Source organism: Pinus tabuliformis, chromosome 2_2 (assembly GCF_031772625.1).
Source record: "Pinus tabuliformis cultivar Carrire ecotype Pingquan chromosome 2_2, CPIR1, whole genome shotgun sequence".
NCBI classification, from domain to species: domain Eukaryota; kingdom Viridiplantae; phylum Streptophyta; class Pinopsida; order Pinales; family Pinaceae; genus Pinus; species Pinus tabuliformis.
The window spans coordinates 913351057-913370473 of record NC_142300.1 but is presented as its reverse complement, the minus strand read 5'-3'; the positions used below and the strand labels follow the sequence as shown (position 1 = coordinate 913370473).

Here is a 19417-nt window from a genome sequence, read left to right as displayed (position 1 = left end):
AGATGCAAGCTGAGATAGAGTAGATATGCGGCTGCGCTTCTGTCGTGGCTGAGCAGAGGAAGCACCTACAACTGGAGTCCTACTCCTTGCTGGCTGTGAGACTGAGGCTGGTGGATCGGGATCTGCATTCAACTGAACAGGCTGAAGTTGATGTTGCAGTTCAAGTTCATCAAGATCCTCATCAGGATCAAACTCTGGTGCACGACTCTCCACTACCCAATCTGATGTTGGATCAATGTCTTCCAACACAATGGGATCTGAATCAGGTCTTTTGTTTAGCAATTGGTTCCGTCTGAGCCGAAGGTTGTATTGGACAAAAACTAGATCATTCAACCGTTTTTGCTCCAAACAGTTTCTCTTCTTTGTGTGAATCCTCTCAAAGACAGACCAATTGCGCTCACACCCAGATGCACTGCAAGTTTGACTCAAAATACGAATTGCAAACTTTTGCAATTGAGGGCACTGGCCACCAAAGGCCTCCCACCATTGTGCTGCAAAAAACATAGGAGTGTAATGAATTATGAGTTAGATGAAGGCTGAAGCTCAACAAAATTACAAATTATATCTAACTTTCAAATTATAAATGATTTAACAAGCTTTAGTCTTTAATAAAAAAAGTAAAACTGTAAAACCATTAAGAAATTGAAAATTGAAATTTTTGTTTACCTGGCTCATCTGCTTCTCTTGCAATCTTTGCTAGGTTCTTCCCAAAGGTACCTGTTGCATTGCTGAAGGATGTGACCTGTTGATGTATATGCAGCTAATCAGACTCCGATGGGATCATGCGTTCAATGCAATCAACCAGTCCATCTCTGACCTCCCCCCTCAAACCTCCTGACTCCTTAGCTTTATAATGATACCGTGGGTTCAAAAAATACCTAGCTGCATGTATAGGGCGATGGAGTTGATTGTTCCATATTTCATCAATGATTGCCCAAATGGGCCCATACTTTGCCACTCTATCCTTGTATGCTGTCTTTATTTGCTCCTTTGCTTGATCCATAGCCTCATAAATGAAGCCCATAGCCAACCTTTCCCCATCCACCAACCACAACACCTTAACTAGTGGCTCAACAAGCTTCACAATCTCTGCTGCCTTTCTCCAAAAAGTTTCATCATGGACTTTCCTTTTCAATTCTTTGCCTTCTGGTTTGTTAGACCAATTGGTTTGATTCCATTCATCACTGGAAAACATCTTTTGCAAGTTTTTATGTTGGGAAAGCATAGATTGCAATGTCAAAAAATGTGTAGCAAATCTAGTGATGGCAGGCCTAATAATATCCTTGCCTCCAGTGTGTTTCCTCATGAGACTCAAAACCAGTGTATGATTGTAGATAAATTTTTTTATGCTTTTGGCATTATCTACAGTGTTTCTGACCCAATCTAGTTTTCCAATATCCTCAAGCATGAGGTCTATGCAATGTGCAGCGCATGGGGTCCAAAAGATGGTCTTGTGTTTTTCCTCTAACAGTTTACCAACAAGAACATAGTTAGAGGCATTGTCTGTGATGATTTGAACAACATTAGCCACCCCCACCTCCTCAATAACCTCATCCAATAGATGAAACAACAAGTGGCCATCTTTCACCTTATCAGATGCATCAACTGATTTTAAAAACATGGTTCCCTGTGGGCAGAAGACAAGAAAGTTTATGATGGTACGGTTTCTTTGATCAGTCCATCCATCTGACATGATGGTACACCCTGTTCTTGCCCATGAGTCCCTGAACTCTTGCAAATACTCATTAATGGATTGAATTTCTTTCTGCAAACGAAACCCCCTTAGCTCTTGCATAGTAGGGCCTTTGAAGCCTTTTCCAGCAGCATGTATGGCATCAAACATAGGCTCATAATATGGTGAACGAGCAGCATTAAAGGGGATATCAACATCATACCACCATCTGGCTATGTAGTCACAAGCAGTCTCCCTCAATTCTTTCTTCCAATGGTCATCTAAAGTGGGCTGAATTTGACCTTTACTAACTTCAGAACCATGTGCATCTGATGGAGAGGAGGGAGTGAAATAACTTTTGATAGTCACATCACCCTTCATTCTACCCTTTCCCTTATCTTGAACAGAACCAAAAGAGGGTGGAACATAACGGAAAGGGTTGGATGCCTCAGTTTGAGGGATAGAGGAAGAACCCTCAAAATCATAGTGGGGGTTGGTAGCCATCATTCTTTGTATCTCCCTCTTCCTCCCAATCTCAGCCTGTATCTCTTGTTGCCTAGCCTTATCTTCTTTAAATTTTTCAAAGCTGGCCAACAAATTCTTTCTAATCTCCTCAATTTCATCAGAGGGACATGCGGTAATTTGGCCTTTAATCCCTGCCAAGTGTTGTTTCAGCCTATGAATCCCCCCAGGACCTTCCTTAATTTTCCTATGGCAAAACTTGCAATGCATCTGACTATCAACCATTTCAACATATGCCCAAGCAGGATCTTTTGCTCTAGGTGCCATTTTTTGACTAGGAAAACAATCTGAAAATGAAAAAAAAAAAATTGATTCAATGTTCATTTATTTGACAAAAAACACTCTCTAAGCTTTCTTGATATGCACCTAAAATTTACTAATCAAAAACAGATTTATAGAGGTGGAAAAAAATACCTCCAGGCACAAACTGCCTCCTCAAGCTTGCTCCAAGAATCGGCTCCTCAATGCTGCTCCAAATGGCTGCCCAAGAAGCTCCTCACTCCAGCTACAATGCTCCTCCAAGACTCCTCACTGCTGCTCCAAAACAAGCTCAAGAACTGCTCACTAATTCTCAAAGAAGACTCTCACTCAAATGCATAAGACTGCTGTGAGTGAATGAGAGCATTTGGCTGTCTTAAATAGGGTTTGGGAGGGGGAAATGGACCCCAAAAGCATTTAACAATTTACCATTACCCTTTGGAATCCATAAACTGAATTGCACTTTACCAAAAATCACAAAAAAGTTAATTTTTTTCATCTTTAACGCTGCCCAGCCGTCGGTTCTTTGACTCGGCCGAGTCAATACGGACCCGGCCGGGTTGACCGAGTCAACTATGACTCGGCCGAGTCATTGGATGACTCGGCCGAGTCATAGTTGACTCGGTCAACCGAGCCGGGTTGCTGGCCGGGTCATAAAAATTTGTGTTGGCTCGGTTCGAAACGGCCTTTTCCGGGTTGACTCGGCCGGGTTGTAAAACAATGGAACCTATATAAATATGAAACAACTAATCATTCAGACCGTGATGAATCAGACATATAAGAAATCGAAGATCTTCCAAAATTCTCTCTAGAACTAGATAACGAGAATATTCCTCAAGTATCATTATCGGCCATGACAGGTATATCTCAACCCTAGACATTAAAGTTAAAAGGATATATCAAGAAGAACAACGTAATAGTTTTGATCGATACCGGTAGCACCCACAACCTTTTGGACTCAATTATGGCAAAAAGACTCAACATTTTCACATTTCCTGTGCCCAACATGAAGGTTATGGTAGCTGATGGTAAGAAAATTGAAAAAGTAGGGAAATGCCATAAAGTTAAATTACAAATTCAAGACTATAATCTAGAATCTCCGTTCTACACTATAACATTAGGAGGAGTGGATGTGGTCCTAAGTATCCAATGGCTTCAAACCCTAGGTACTTACTCTGCCAACCATCAAAAATAGTTTATAAAATTTAAATGGGAAGGGCAGAAATACAAGTTATATGGGTTCCAGCCCGCTGAGAATCAAATTGTATCATCATCCCAGATGATGAAAATGATTTGGAAGGGAGCACCAGCTTATTTAGTACAGTGTCATCAATTAGAAATGCTAACTTCAAATCTGGTCAACAAAGAAGCCCCAAAAGTCCAAGATCTAATTCAGAAGCACGAAAAAGTATTCCAAGATCTTCCAATGAAGTTGCCTCCTAAAAGAGAAATCAAGCATACAATCAAAGTCAAATCAGGATAAAATCCCATTAACATTAAACGGTATCGATATCCACATCATCAAAAAGCTGAAATTGAAAGATTAGTCTAGGATCTTTTAAAATGTGGCATTATATTATCACAAAAAGTAGAAGTCCGTATGCAACTCCGATTGTATTAGTTCAAAAGAAAGATGGATCATTCATATTATGTGTTAATTATCGAGGACTAAACAAAATAACAATTAAAGACAAGTCTCCAGTCCCTTTTATTGATGAAATGTTGGATGAACTACATGGCGCTAAATACTTTTCAAAATTGGACTTAAGGTCAGGGTACTACCAAATCAGAATAAGGTTGGAAGACATAGCAAAAATTGCGTTCCGAACACATGAAGGTCATTACGAGTTTAAGGTAATGCCTTTTGGTTTAACCAATGCACCAACAACATTCCAAGCTATTATGAACGAACTATTTCGCCCATATCTAAGGAAGTTTCTGTTAGTATTCTTTGATGACATTCTAATTTATAGTAAAACATGGAAGGAGCACCTACAACATTTGGAGCAAGTTCTTATTGTATTAGTAAAACATCAGTTCTATGCCAAGAAGTCCAAATGCACTTTTGGGAAAGAAGAAATAGAGTATCTCGAACATATAATATCCAAGGAAGGGTAAAAGTGGATCCTAATAAGATCAGGGCTATAAGGGAATGGCCCAAACCAGTTAATATCTCCAAGCTAAGAGGATTGTTAGGATTGACAGTGCATTATTGAAGATTTATTAAAAACTATGCTCATATAACTACACCCCTAACAAACCTTCTAAAGAAGAACTCGTTCGATGGAATGATGATGCAGAAAAGTGTTTTGAAGACTAATGGCTCTATATTGTTTTGAAGTTATGTCTAATGGCTCTATATTGGCAACTCCAGACTTCTCAAAACCATTTGTAATTGAGTGTGATGCTTTCGGTTTTGGCATAGGAGCAGTACTAATGCAGGCTGGACAACCCAATCGTGTTTGAGAGCAGAAAGCTCAATAAGCAAGAATGTTTCAAGTCTACATACAACAAGGAAATGCTTGCTACTATGCACACATTAGCGAAATGGAGACAGTATCTCTTGGGAAGTAAGTTCTTAATACAAACAGATCATAATAGTCTTCAACATCTCCTCCAGCAGAAAATGCTATCTACAGAACAACAAAAATGGTTAGAAAAAATTGCTACCTTCGACATGGATATATTACAAAAGAAAGGGAAAAATGTTAATTTTAGGATAACAATGATATGTTATATGTATCCTTAGTTCAATTTTCTTTATTAGCTCAATATCTATCCAGTGTAGCAATCACATCAAAATTATAGTAAAATGTAGATAGAACATAAACAATAACAGTAGAAGACAAGCCAACACAAGAGGACACAAGATATGGCACCAGTGAGGGACAAACACCAATGTGGAGAAACCCATGATCAATTCTTCTTATAATTCTTCAAAAGTTCAGTAGAGAGAGGGAGAGAGCACAATTTACAATATTCACTTGCCCAAACTGATAAGTCAAAACAACAGAAATAGAAAGCGCTAACCAAAAAGTCAATGATGGTCAACAGGGCTGAAATTGACCTCCAAAACAGTTCAGTCAACCTTGGTCAACTCAGTCTCCAACAACAAGATAATGCAGCCCAAAACAATTCGAAAATAACTAGTCAAATTTGGTCAACAAAAGTCAATGCAAAAACTTGAATTAGGGCAGTCAACGCAGGGGTAAACTGCCTCAGTTTTTGTGCCCAGAACAAGAACTTGCCGAAACAGAAGTCTCCCTCACAAAATTGAAGTCAAACAGGGTCAACGCTAGTCAAAGCCAGCCTCCTGAAATTTCGGTCTCTTGAAATTTCGGTCAAATTTGGTCAATGCAACAACTAGAAAAGACAATCTTCCTGTCGCATGTGTGGACAGAGAGAGGGCCAGAAATCCGTACCCATTTAAGATGAGAGAGAGAAAGATGAATGAGATGAGATGCCAAAATGAGGAGGCACCTTGTATTTATATGCAACGTTGAAGGTTGGAGGAGGCTAATTTGAGGGTTGGCCGACCTTGACAATTTGTCCATAATCAAAATAAATTCATAACGTCATTTGTATATGTCAGAATGGGATGATCTTTGAATCAATCCTACACCTCTCGGAAAGAGGAATCTAAGAAAAATATCAGCAACCTCATAAGAGCTGTCCAAATTGATGTTTGGCCCAAGTTGCCAAATTTAACAAAAAATAATGTAGTAGCTGATGCTCTGTCTAGGAAGCATGAAGAACCATTATTACTTGTAGTTTCAATTGTTGTTCCCGAATGGCTTAATGAGATCGAAAGTGAATATGCAAAAGATCCAGAAACAAGTGCTATAATCAATAACCTTCCTCAGAAATCAAAAATTGAATGGAAGAATGATATTCTATGGTACAAAGGAGGAATTTATCTGAGTTCAAATTCCAAATTTAAAGCCAAGATTCTCAAAGAGTCACATGATTCATTGTTAGCCGGACATGTAGGGTTCTTTAAAACCTACTATAATGCACTCCAATCATTCTTTTGGAAGGGAATGAGTAACGATATTCAGAAATATGTAGCAAAATGCGATAAATGCCAGAGGAATAAAAATGAAAATATTATGACACCTAGACTACTTCATCCTTTAAATATCCCAAATTAGAAATGGGTAGAAATATAAATGGACTTTATCGAAGGTTTATTGGTGTTTGAGGGTAAAGATAAATTTCTTGTAGTAGTCGACAGACTCACCAAGTATGCTCACTTTATTGGAATGAGGAAATTAGACTCAGCAAAACAAATCACTGAGATATTTTGCAAAAATGTTTACTAATTACGTCAACAAGAGACAAAAGTGTTTTGTCAACAACACTGTCGTTACGTATGCTTTGAGGAGAAAACATCTTTTCGAGAGGAAAGCAATGTTATATAAAAATTAATTAAGTCTGTAATTGTTAATTAATTTGGGCGAAGGGCATGATTGAAGATCATGCCCACTCATTAAGAGGCACCCAAGGCTGTATTTAAGCCAACGCCTCTCACAGTTGTAATCATTCATTCATCAAGTTATTAAATAATATATAAATATATTTGTTTATCGAATATACGTGTGCCAACCTTAGCCAAGAAAGACCTCATTCAGTTCTTTAGCATGCATGAGTTCGAGGATGAGTTCATGGAGCAGTTAACTCATGTGAAGAAATTGGAGGCTTAGTTGTTATGAATAAATATATAGGAAATAATGTAAATGATAATAATTAATAATGATTAGCTAAGTCACCTGACACTGGGATTCGGGATTCGTAGGATTCGGGGATTTGAATGTCGGATTCGGACACATTGACCCCCCAGAACAGGACATGTGGGATTTGTTATATATTATTTTATTATATATATATATATATTAAAAATTAGATATTTCTTACACAAATTCAAATTAATGATACAAATTCATTGATTTCAAACATAGATCTTCATCTATAGGCTATAGCATGCATAGTACATACAAAATTCAAATACATGTCAATGGTCACATAAATCATGATTCATAATTCATAATTTATTTTAATGCAATGTAGCCATCTCAAAATTTTGAAGGTGCAATGCCCTCCACCTTTGTGTTTCACCATCATCCGAAAGAGGGATATGTCAATACCAGAGTATTTATATGAAGAAAACTTTGTAAAAGGTATTTTAAACCACCGTTCTTCTTTTCCATATGCATCCCTCTGGCTTTTCCTCTGCAGTGTGTAAGACTGATGTTACCTCCAACACAAATCTTCAGGTAATGTTTGAAATCAACAATATCTTTGACCTCCATATTCAAGAGATTCTCCTCCATAATTAACAAATAAACTTTAAACTGAAAGAACAATAAAACTCTGCATTTTTGAGTGATTTTTTTGGAAAATTAAGCATTGCATTCTGAGTCATTTTCTTGGGATTCGAATCCCAGAATCGAGATTCGTTGTGCCCGCACGTGATTCGTATGGAATTTGTACGAATCCTGTACGGACACGTCGAATCCTGTTTTGGGATTCGAATTCTTGTCGAATCGTATCCGATTCGCAAGATTTAGATTCGACATGGGTTTCCATGAATTCGGTTACATAGATGATTAGTTAATTAGTAATTAGGTTGAAGAGTCATGTCTAAATGAGACATGACTCTCCATGAAGAGACGCTTGGTATATAAGCAAGCCTCTTGCTTATTCATTCACACATTCATCATCATCATTCATTCACACATTTAATATTTAATATTTGTATCCTCGTGGCTATCTTTATATTCCGAGTCTTCTGGAGTAATTAATATGTAGAAGGAACTTTGTTTGCTTCATTTGGTATCAGAGCAGTCGATCCTTTGGTTGTTTCACCGCTGCACAGAGCTCATTCTCCATTCCAGGTCCCTGGCCGTTAAAATTCGTCAACATTGTTTCTGTTCTAGCATTTCGCTACCAATTTTGAGTTTCTCCAACTTGCTGTTAGGCTTTTGGCCATTTAAAAAAAAATACAAGAAATAAAAAAGAAAAAGAAATACAAAAACTAATATAAGAAAAACAATATATTAAATATATATATTAAACATATAACACATATATTAAAAAAAAAAATTTAACTGGCTGCCATTGAGACGCCCTCGGTTGTCAAAGTCGTAGCACCAACCACCCACAACTTCGTTGTCCACACTACTATCCGACAGACTGTCCGCCTCTGCCACTGACCAACAACCACCACTATCCATACAAAACTGCTATAAACTGTACACTGCAGCAGTTTTCCAGTCATTTCCATCACCCTTCCAATGTTCAGCGCCATTGCAATTTCCTTCATCATTGTACACCGCACGGCTGCAATCTATTATTCAACGACTGTCATGTTGTATGGTTCCACCGTCTGCAACCATTACCACTACCAGCCAAGATCGCCATTATGCCATATCTATTGAACCAATCATTCAACCTGCATTAATACATCAATCAACACCAACACATGTGCATCAATTGTTTTTTTTTTTCTTTGGAGTCAAACGTTGTGACCATACAAAAATATTTCGGTCACATTTCTTGTGTAAATTGTGAGCGATAAAGGTTATTAAGTTAAAAAAATAATTAAAAAATACAAGAAATAAAAAAGAAAAATGTTAATTTTAGGTATGTTCTATGCTTAGAGCAATTTATTTCAATTTTCACAGTTAGCTCAATATTTTTCCCTGATTAGCGATCACATCAGCATTAAAGTAAATTGCAGATAGAACATAAACATAGATCACAAAAGACAAGCCAAGACAAGAGGACACAACATGTGGCGCTAGCCAGGGACAAACCCCAATGTGAGGAAACCCTTGATCAATTCTTCTTATATGTTCTTCAATAGTTTAGCAGAGAGAGAGATAGTTCATATACAACAAAAGTCAACACTTTGACTTATCTAAATAAGAAGATGATACATGAGGTAGCTGAACTTAGTTGAAGACAAGCTGCTTCAACTGATTCTCCAAGGTTACTCCATTGCCTTGTTGCACCTATCGTTGTGCTGCTCCTCATCATGCTGCACCTCACCGTGCTACACCATGCTGCACCCATCATCACTATGCTGCATTTCGTCATGCTTCACCAATCATGACTGTACCATGTACTTGCTGCACCAAGTATCATTGCTGTCCCAAGTATTATTGCTGCACCATGTACTTGCCATTGCTGCAACATGCTTGCCACTGCTGTCTCATGTGGTATTGCTGCACCATGTTGTCACACTATTAGTATTGCTGTCCCACTGTTAGTGACTGCTGTTCCTATGATTGCTTGCAACAACAAGCACCATTACCTAGCTATCCTATTTGCCTTGTACCAATAAGCACCATTGCCTGGCTGTCCCACTGTAAGTGGCTGCTGCTCCTATGATTGCTTGCTGTCCCATTTGTGTTTGCAGAACAACGTTTGCTGCTGTCCCATTGCTACAACAACCCAACATATTTTAAACTACCTTAATGACTAGTCAAGGTAGATGGCTGCCTCCTTATGCTGCTGTGAGCATATGGCATGCCCTAACACCTGGCCTATTTTGGAGTGGCCTACCACAGACCTTTGCTGCACACACACCAAGCACCTAAAATGCATACCTCAGCTCACTGTTTGAGGTCCACTCTTATGCTGCCACGTAGGCCTGGTTAGGGCATCATTACAGTCCCATATCCAACCTTCAATTCTGCCCAGATCTGCTGTTAAGGAGTGCGGTTGCCCTTTGTTAGGAGGCTGACCCTTCTTGCTGTGGTTCTGGGCAGTCTAGCCCTCTTTAACAACCTCAGCCTGCCCTATATGCTTGTGGCCTGCTACAACAAGGCATCACAGGTCTGCAGCTGCCTGTTTAGGGTCTGCCTCCCCTCCACTTGGCCCTCAAACAACCCAGAATTCCCCTTCTCTGCTTCAGCCTCCAAGAGCAGTCCTTCGGCCCTCCTTCCTGCACTTCGGACCCCTGAAAAACCCTCCAAACAGTCCCTAAATTCTCACGCTGTCCATGACCTCTTTAGGACAACACCTAGGTCATGCGTAGGACTCCTTCCTTACTGCGTCTAGGTTACCCTTGGGACAGCATGGAGAATTAGGGCATGTCTTCATGGCTGTGGCTAGGTTATGCGTAGAAGCTAGGGCTAGGACTGCGGCTAGGGCAGATAGATTAGCCTCCTTTCCTCCTGCGTTTAGGGCTACTTCCTACTAGATTTCTGACACTAAAACCCAAGACAAAAGAGAAATCAAGTGAGAAGTGTGTGTGAAATGACTCTTAAGTCATCTCCTTTTATACTAAAACGTTGAGCACATGTGGGGTTTATTTGGTTGCCGGCCGACCTTGATGAATTGTCTTATAACACAAATAAATTCATAACTCCATGAATACTTATCGGAGTCGGATGATCTTTAAATCAATCCTACACATCTCGATGAGAGGGATCCAAGAAAAATATCAGCTTCCATAAATAACATGGCCCACATGGAGTTTTGCCCTAGTTGCCAATTTTAACAGAAATACAAAAACTAATATATATATATATATATATATATATATATATATTTAACCTATAACGTATATATATTAAAAAATTTTTACGTGGTCACCATTGAGACGCCCCCGGCTGGCAAAGTAGTAGCACTAACGACCCACAACTTCGCTGTCCACACTGCCATCCGACGGACTGTCCGCTTCTGCCACTGACCAACACCAACTACTATCCATACAAAACTCCTATACACTGTACATTGCAGCCGTTTTCCACTTCGCCGTCCACACGGCTATCCGACGGACTGTCCGCTTCTGCCACCGAACAACAACCACTTCTATCCATACAAAACTCCTATACACTGTACACTGCAGTCGTTTTCTAGTCGTCTCCACCACCCTTCCAGTGTTCAACGCCGTTGCAATTTCCTTCATCAAGTATACCGCACGGTTGCAATCTATTATTCAACGACTGTCATGTTGTATGGTTCCACCGTCTGCAACCATTACCACTACCAGCCAAGACTGCCATATACCATATATATTGAACCAGACATTCGAGCTACATTAATACGTCAATCAACACCAACACGTGCATGAACCATTTTTTTTCCTTTTTTCTTGAAGTGAAATGTCGTGACCTTACGAAAATATTTTGGTCACGTTTCTTGGATAAATCGTGGGCCATAAAGGTTAAAGGTTATTAAGTAAAAAAAAATTAATTATATAATAAAAAATATATATTATATGTATTTAAAATTGTATATGTATATATATATTAATTATATAATTAATTTAAGTATTTAATAAAAAATAAAAAATATTATCATTACTATTTAATTTATTTAAAAGCAAAATAAAAATAAAAATAAAAATAAAAATAAAAATAAAAATGGGAACCAACTGTAATGAAAGATTTCCAAAAACTTTTATTAAATGTGTTAGTACACTATTTAAAATCAAAGGATCATTGGTAGGAAGAGATATTATAATCTCTATCAGTCCTACTAAAGATAGTAATTATGTTAGTACTAAATGTGCTAACCAACTAGTAATTCCTGAATCGACTATAATCGAAAAAAATTGTTGACACAAGTAACAAACAATACGACATAAACAATCTACAACTAAGTATTGGGGATTATACTTTTACCTCACAATTCACCGTGAAAACCTTATTTTTTGACGATAGTGATATTGTTTTGGGCTCACCCTGGATGGAAACTCTAGGGTCCTTTATGTTAAATACGAAAAATAAGTTTTTGACCTTTTCCCACAAAAAGAGAAAAAATATATACAAGATGTTACTTTGAAGACATATTCAGTGACTCTAGAAGACACGCAAGAAATCTCAAAAGTAATTCTTCAAGAAAGTAAATAGGCGATACAAAATATGCAAAAGGAAGTTGACAAAATCATTGCGGACAAAAGTGAAGAAGTCTCTCGGCTGAAAAACCATAGTGAAAAATTATTAACACAAATAAAGAACCTTAAAAAGGGAGAAAAAGTCGTTAACAGACAACTTAGAACAACTTGCTCAAGAGGTATCAAAGTTTCCAGTCGTAGCAGTCCAGGTTGAAGATAAGGGAGTAGATACCAATCTAGTGAATGTCATAACCCAAGAAGAAGACAAGCAAGTTAAAGACAATACACACTTAGATATTGTAGTTCAGACGATGAAAATCCCAATCGAAGGATTTGTAACGAACTCGACAACATCCTCAGAAGAAGAAAATAAAAAATTTCCTCACATCTAATAAGGGAAAGCCAAACTAAAAAAGTTCCCTATCGACATCTGAATCATGAGAGTAGACAACTCAACCAAGCTATGTATCGGGACCATTCATAACAAAAACTGATGTTCCAGAGAATAATGATGTAACCTCAATCCGGTTCTATGATGACAAGTCGTTACAAAATTCCAGTGATCAGAATATTTCGCAGAAGATTAATCTAGGATTGTTTGATCCCTTCTCAGTGTGACAATTTTGTTTGTCACTTAGAAGATCATATCAACTTGTATTGATGAAGATCACTGTTCCGAGACGAGAAGAAATTCGAAACCAAAAAAGAGATCAAGCCTTTTTCATTGACAAGCTTTGAGGACAAAGCTTTTTGAAGAGGAAGGCAATGTTATGAATAAATATATAGGAAATAATATAAATGATAATAATTAATAATGATTAGTTAATTAGTAATTGGTTGAAGAGTCATGTCTAAATGAGACATGACTCTCCATGAAGAGACACTTTCTAATTAATAATGATTAGTTAATTAGTAATTGGTTGAAGAGTCATGTCTAAATGAGACATGACTCTCCATGAAGAGACACTTACTTGGTATATAAGCAAGCCTCTCGCTCTCATTGTATCATCATCATCATTTATTCACACATTTAATATATAATATTTGTATCCTCATGGATATCTTTATATTCCAAGTCTTCTGGAGTAATTAATCTGTGGAAGGAACTTTGTTTGCTTCATTAGTTTTGTTGTTATCCAAGTGCGAGTTTATATTTGGAAAAAGACAAGTGAGAGGCTCAATGTCTAATTGAAGCAAGGACGAGTTCGAAGAATCAGTTCGACTCAATTAACAAATCAATCACAAGTCCAAGTTCTAAAAATAAACTTGCCAGTGATAGCATGAGTCGAAAGCTACGTTACCGGATCCGCTGAAGGCAAGAGGTGGAACCGCGGATCCCCGAATCCGAAACTGGTACGGATACGGATACGCTAGGATCCGTGTACGGTCAGTTAGCGGACTTAGTTAATGACTATCTGCCAGCGTATATATATAAAGATTTAAATAAGTCACTAATTATCTGCCAGCGTATATATATAAAGATTTAAATAAGTCACTAATTATCTGCCAGCGTCTATATATAAAGATTTAAATAAAATTACGCGTGGTTTTTTAATACCATCTGCCGGCTTTTATATATATATATATTTCAATAAAATTATGCGTCAACATTTTTTTAATAACCTTTCAATATAAAGATCTCTGATTTAATTAAAAAGTTTATTTATTTTAAATAAACTTTCAATCATAAAGATCTTTGATTTATATATATGAATAATAAAGTTATTTTAAATCAATTTGTTTTTTTAATAAGCTTTCAATATAAAGATTTCCGATTTAATTAAAAGGTTTATTTTGATGTTAATATATATATGATAAAGTTATTTTAATTTATTTACGGATCATAGTTTTTAATACCATCTGATTGATATATATATATATATATATATATATATATATGCTTTTTGGTTTATTTTGATGTTAATATATATAATAAAGTTATTTTAATTTATTTACGTATCATAGTTTTTAATACCATCTGCTTGATATATATATATAATAAAGTTATTTTACTTTATTTATTTTAAATCAATATGTTTTTTAAATAAGTTTATAAAATAAAGATTTCTGATTTAATTAAAAAGTTTATTTGGATGTTAATATATATAATAAAGTTATTTTAATTTATTTATTTTAAATCAATATATTTATGTTTAATAAACCGTATGTTTTGTATTTTATTTTAAATTTTTTATTTTTATAAATCATAACTTATATAACTTTATGTTAGGTTGTTAAAAATCAGAATATTTTTTAATTTTTATAAATTAAAAAAATATATATTTTATGTAATAACTTTATTTTAACAATTATATCAATATGTTAGCATTAATATTTATATGTTTATTTGTTTGTTAGTTTTTAAATTTCATCATTTCAGTGTTCAAATTCATAAATTATCTAATAATTTTAGTTCTAATGTTGTGATTCATGAATGGTTTTGATTTTAAACATCAAATGTATTTTCTAAAATTTTAAAAAATATTATTATATATTTTTGTACTTGCCGTATCCTCCTCGTATCCGGATCCTGCCTTTTCAAAAATGCAACGGATCCGTATCCGGATCCGGATCCGTATCTGTATCCGTATCCGAATCCTGGTAACTTAGGTCGAAAGGCTTAAAAGGAGGAAGAAGGCACATCATTGTATCATAATTGTTGAGCACAAGTTTGTGTGGGAAAGAGTCCTTGCTAGGAGAGCGTGTAAGGAACAGGCTATATGCAGTTTGATTGAGAGAGAATTTCCTTGTGATGTGCACTAGGATTTAGGGAGAAATTCCTAAATAATAGGGGTTCAAATATGTGATAGGAAATAGGAGATTTGCAGCGGTAGAAGATAGGAGCAGAAGCTGCACAAAGAAATAAGGGGCGGGTCGAGTTCTTGCAGGGAGGTTTCGAGCTAAGTATTAACAGAGAGCTTAGCCTTGTTTTCTGTTGAAACAGTTTGCTTTTTAAAGAATTCTATTTGCTCAATTTCCTTTCAATAAAATCTACAGCAAGAAGAGGTGTTTCCCAGTTGGGTTCCTAGAAAAATAGTGTTATTGTTATCGTGAGACTCTGTTTTTAATTCTGTTTCTATTCCGCTGCAAATTTAAAGTAGAGAAATTCTGGTTTTGGTGAATCGAGCCTAGTTCAATTAGTTCATTCAAGCAGTTCCAAAATTTCAAGGAAATTCTATACAATCTATACAAAGGACTAACTAAATTATGTAAATAACTGAGCTTGCTGCTGCTGAATTCATGGAAAATCGAAGTTTAGATCACCTTAAAAGTATTTAACAGTACTTTTAACAAGGATTCCGCAGATGCTGTTTATTTGCATTATTATTGTAGCCATGAATCGATTTTGTTCCCTTTACAAAATGTTAATGTTCTAATCTTCCATTTAGGTTAGTGGTTTTATTATGCATTCTTGAACTGTCTTTCTTTGTTATTGTGGCTTTTGAGTATCTGTTGTTTTTAAAACAATTTTTGTTAATTTCTTCCAATATATTTTGAACTTTTTATTTCTTGCCCTTTTTACTAACCTATGTCTACGCTTCTGTTTTAGATGTTAGTTTTATTAGTGTATGTTGATATTTGTTTCAAGACGATGTCAAATGTCTTTTTCTCTAGCCTTCGATTTCTGTGATTCCATTTGATGCTGCAAATGCATAAAGATCTCGGCTTTTCAGTGTGCTTTTCAAGCATTTGCTCTGCTGCAATAAGAATCCTTTACCACAATGTATGCTTGTTTCGGTGGTTTAAGTGAATCAAGTGTTTTGTTAAATCTTGATATTGGTTTGCAGTTGTGCGTGATATTGTAAAGTTATTTTTCTTGAATTTTTGTTGTAAATATGACAATAGGACAGTCATTATTGCTTAACCATGTGATTTGCATTTATATGATTTATTTTGAATTTTGTAGCCTTTGTCCAGTGCATATGGTCTTGCAAAACACAGAGATGGGCGTTGGGAATGGGCTATAGCTCCTGGTGTATCGCCTTCTCCCAGATACCAACATGCAGCTGTAAGTTCATAACTGTGAATATCTAAATTATATTTAGTATTCAGTCTTTTTATTATAGAGAATCCTTCCATCATCAAGCATTGATCTTCCTGTTTATTAGGTTTTTGTCAATGCAAGGCTTCATGTATCTGGGGGAGCCCTTGGAGGTGGACGGATGGTAGAAGATTCCTCTAGCATTGCAGGTATGCTTGAGTTATGGCATGCATTTTGCTTGAATATAGTGCTATTTGATTTAATCTGCCTCCGGGCAGTGCGAATGTGACCAAACACAACTTTCGCTGTGACTATAATTGATGAGTCAAAATACTCTTGTAATGTGCACTTGTAGTTCTCGACACTGCAGCTGGTGTCTGGTGTGACACTAAGTCTGTTGTTACCAGCCCTCGGACAGGAAGATACAGTGCAGATGCAGCTGGCGGGGATGCATCAGTAGAGCTTACAAGGCGCTGTCGTCATGCTGCAGCAGCTGTTGGTGACCTAATTTTTATTTATGGTGGCCTGCGTGGGGGTATGCAACTATATTTATAATTTATGTGCCTGGCATATATAGTTTTGCAATTGGAACAGTATAGATTGTTCTAGTTTTGAATCTGCACTAATCACTCCTAAATCCTAAAAGCGCAATCTAATCTAGGAAAATTCTCTTGCATGGTTTTGTATATTTTACTGATGTTTCCTTCTGCTATTAATATAAACAAAAGATGTGCATATGCATTTTATACAAAAAAAATGGGCCTCTATTCAGAAGGAAACATCTAAGATCTTGGGCATACAATATATTTTTCCCAAAGGAAAAACATCATAAGCAAAATAAATTTTTTACAGTTCTAATGACATTAAAGTGTCAGAGTGAGACTAGAAAGTCCTTTTATGGAATCAATTATCCACTAAATCTCAAAACATGAGCCATAAGTCCATTACAATTATAGTATCAGATATTTTTTTTCTTTAGACTCCATTATACCATTTGACCTTCTAAGACCTTAGCTATACATTAGAGACCAAAGCAATAATAAACAAAAAAGCTAATCCCTTTATGGATTACAGTCAAAATAGATCCATAATGCTAAATGATATAGGGTAGGGAGGGCCACTGGAACCTGTGCTTGATGGCCAAAGGCATTACTGGCCTCTTTGATTTGTGCTCTTGACCCTGGAGCTAGGTAGAGAGGATGGCCTCATAACCCTTGCTAAAGTAACCCCTTTTGCATTAGGAACCTCATGAAGAAGATACCTTTTGAATAAAAAATGCAACTGCCAAGAGGAAAGAGAAATCACCTGCAGCGACTTTAACCAAAGAGGGAATGACTGGCTTTGATGGTTCCTTTATTTGGACTCCTTTGTTGATCTAGGACTTATGATTGTCATTGCCATTGAGAGGAGATAAATTCATGTCCAAAATTCTCCCATTATACAACAAAATATCATTTTTCCATTCGAATTTTGGATTTTGAGTAGGATTATTAATTATAGCACATGTTTCTGGGTCTTTTGCATATTCACTTCGGATTTCATTAAGCCATTCTGGAATTATAGCTGAGACTGCAAACAAGGATGTTTCTTCATCTTTTCTGGAGAGAGCATCTGCCACTACATTGTCCTTTCCCTTTTTATGTAATATCTCCAAGTCAAAAGCAACAATTTTTTCAATCCACTTTTGTTGTTCTTCAGAGAGCGTTTTTTGTTGGAGGAGGTACTGGAGACTGTTATGGTCTGTTTGTATGGAGAACTTACTTCCCAAAAGGTATTGCCTCCACTTGGCTAGTGCGTGCATAATAGCGAGCATTTCTTTGTTGTATGTAGACTTAAGACGTTCTCACTTATTGAGCTTCTTGCTTTCGAAAGCTATTGGATGATCATCTTGCATCAATACTGCTCCTATCCCAAAACCTGAAGCATTACATTCAATATAAATGGTTTAAAAAAAATCTGGAGTTGCTAACAAAGGCGCATTAGACATAATTTCTTTTAAGTCTGGGCAACATTTTTCTACTTCATCATTCGAACGAAATGAATTTTTCATTAGAATGTTTGTCAGAGGTGCAATTACATGGGCATAGTTTTAATAAGTCTTCGATAATATCCAGTTAACCCTAAGAAAGCCCTTAACTTGGATATGTTAATTGGTTTGGGCCACTCTCTTATAGTCCTGATTTTACTAGGATCTACTTTTACTTCTTCCTTGGATGATACTCTACTTCCTCTTTCCACGTTTTATGATAAACTAGAATATCATCGAAGAAAACTGGCACAAACTTCCTTAGATAAGGATGAAATATCTCATTCATGGTAGCTTGGAATGTTGCTGCAGCATTAGTTGGACCAAAAGGCATTACTTTAAACTCATAGTGACCTTGATATGTACAGAACGCTGTTTTTGCTATGTCTTCCAATCTTATCCTTATTTGGTAGTACCCTGATCTCAAATCTAATTTTGAGAAGTATTTAGCTCCGTGTAGTTCATCCAACATTTCATCGATAAACGGAATTGGAAACTTGTTCTTAATCGTTATCTTGTTTAGCCCTTGGTAATCTACACATAGCCTAAATGATCCATCTTTTTTTTTCGAACTAATACAACTGGAGCAACATATGGACTTCTACTTTATGTGATAATGCCACATTTTAAAAGATCCTAGACTAACCTCTCAATTTTGGTTTTTTGATGATGTGGATATCGGTGTGGTTTGATGTTGATGGGATTTGACCTTTATTTGACTTCGATTGTATGCTCGATTTCTCTTTTAGGAGGCAACTTCATTGGAAGGTCTTGGAACACCTTCTCGTTCTTTTGAATTAGTTCTTGAACTTCAAGGGACTATTCGTTAATCATATTTGAAGTTAGCATTTCTAATTCATGACACTGCACTAAATACGCTGGTGCTCCTTTCCGAATTATTTTCATCATATGGGATGATGATACAATTTGATTCTTAGGTGGTTAGAACCCATATAACTTATATTTATGCCGTTACCATTTAAATTTTATAAATTGCTTTTGATGATTGGCAGACTAAGTGCATAGGGTTTGTAGCCATTGGATACCTAAGACCACGTCCACTCATCCTAATGGTACAATGTAGAACAAAGACTCGAGATTATAGTCTTG

The 19417-nt window shown here is 36.5% G+C and overlaps 1 protein-coding gene across 1 annotated transcript in view; it reads left to right on the top strand.

Moving 5' to 3' along the window:
• Nucleotides 1-19417, top strand: part of LOC149195992 (serine/threonine-protein phosphatase BSL3-like) — a 193846-nt gene that overhangs the window by 87733 nt on the left and 86696 nt on the right. The window contains exons 8-10 of the mRNA XM_089405460.1: nucleotides 16207-16308; nucleotides 16409-16490; nucleotides 16637-16816. Coding sequence (XP_089261586.1) covers nucleotides 16207-16308; nucleotides 16409-16490; nucleotides 16637-16816 — 364 coding nt within the window. The remainder of the gene's footprint in view (nucleotides 1-16206; nucleotides 16309-16408; nucleotides 16491-16636; nucleotides 16817-19417) is intronic.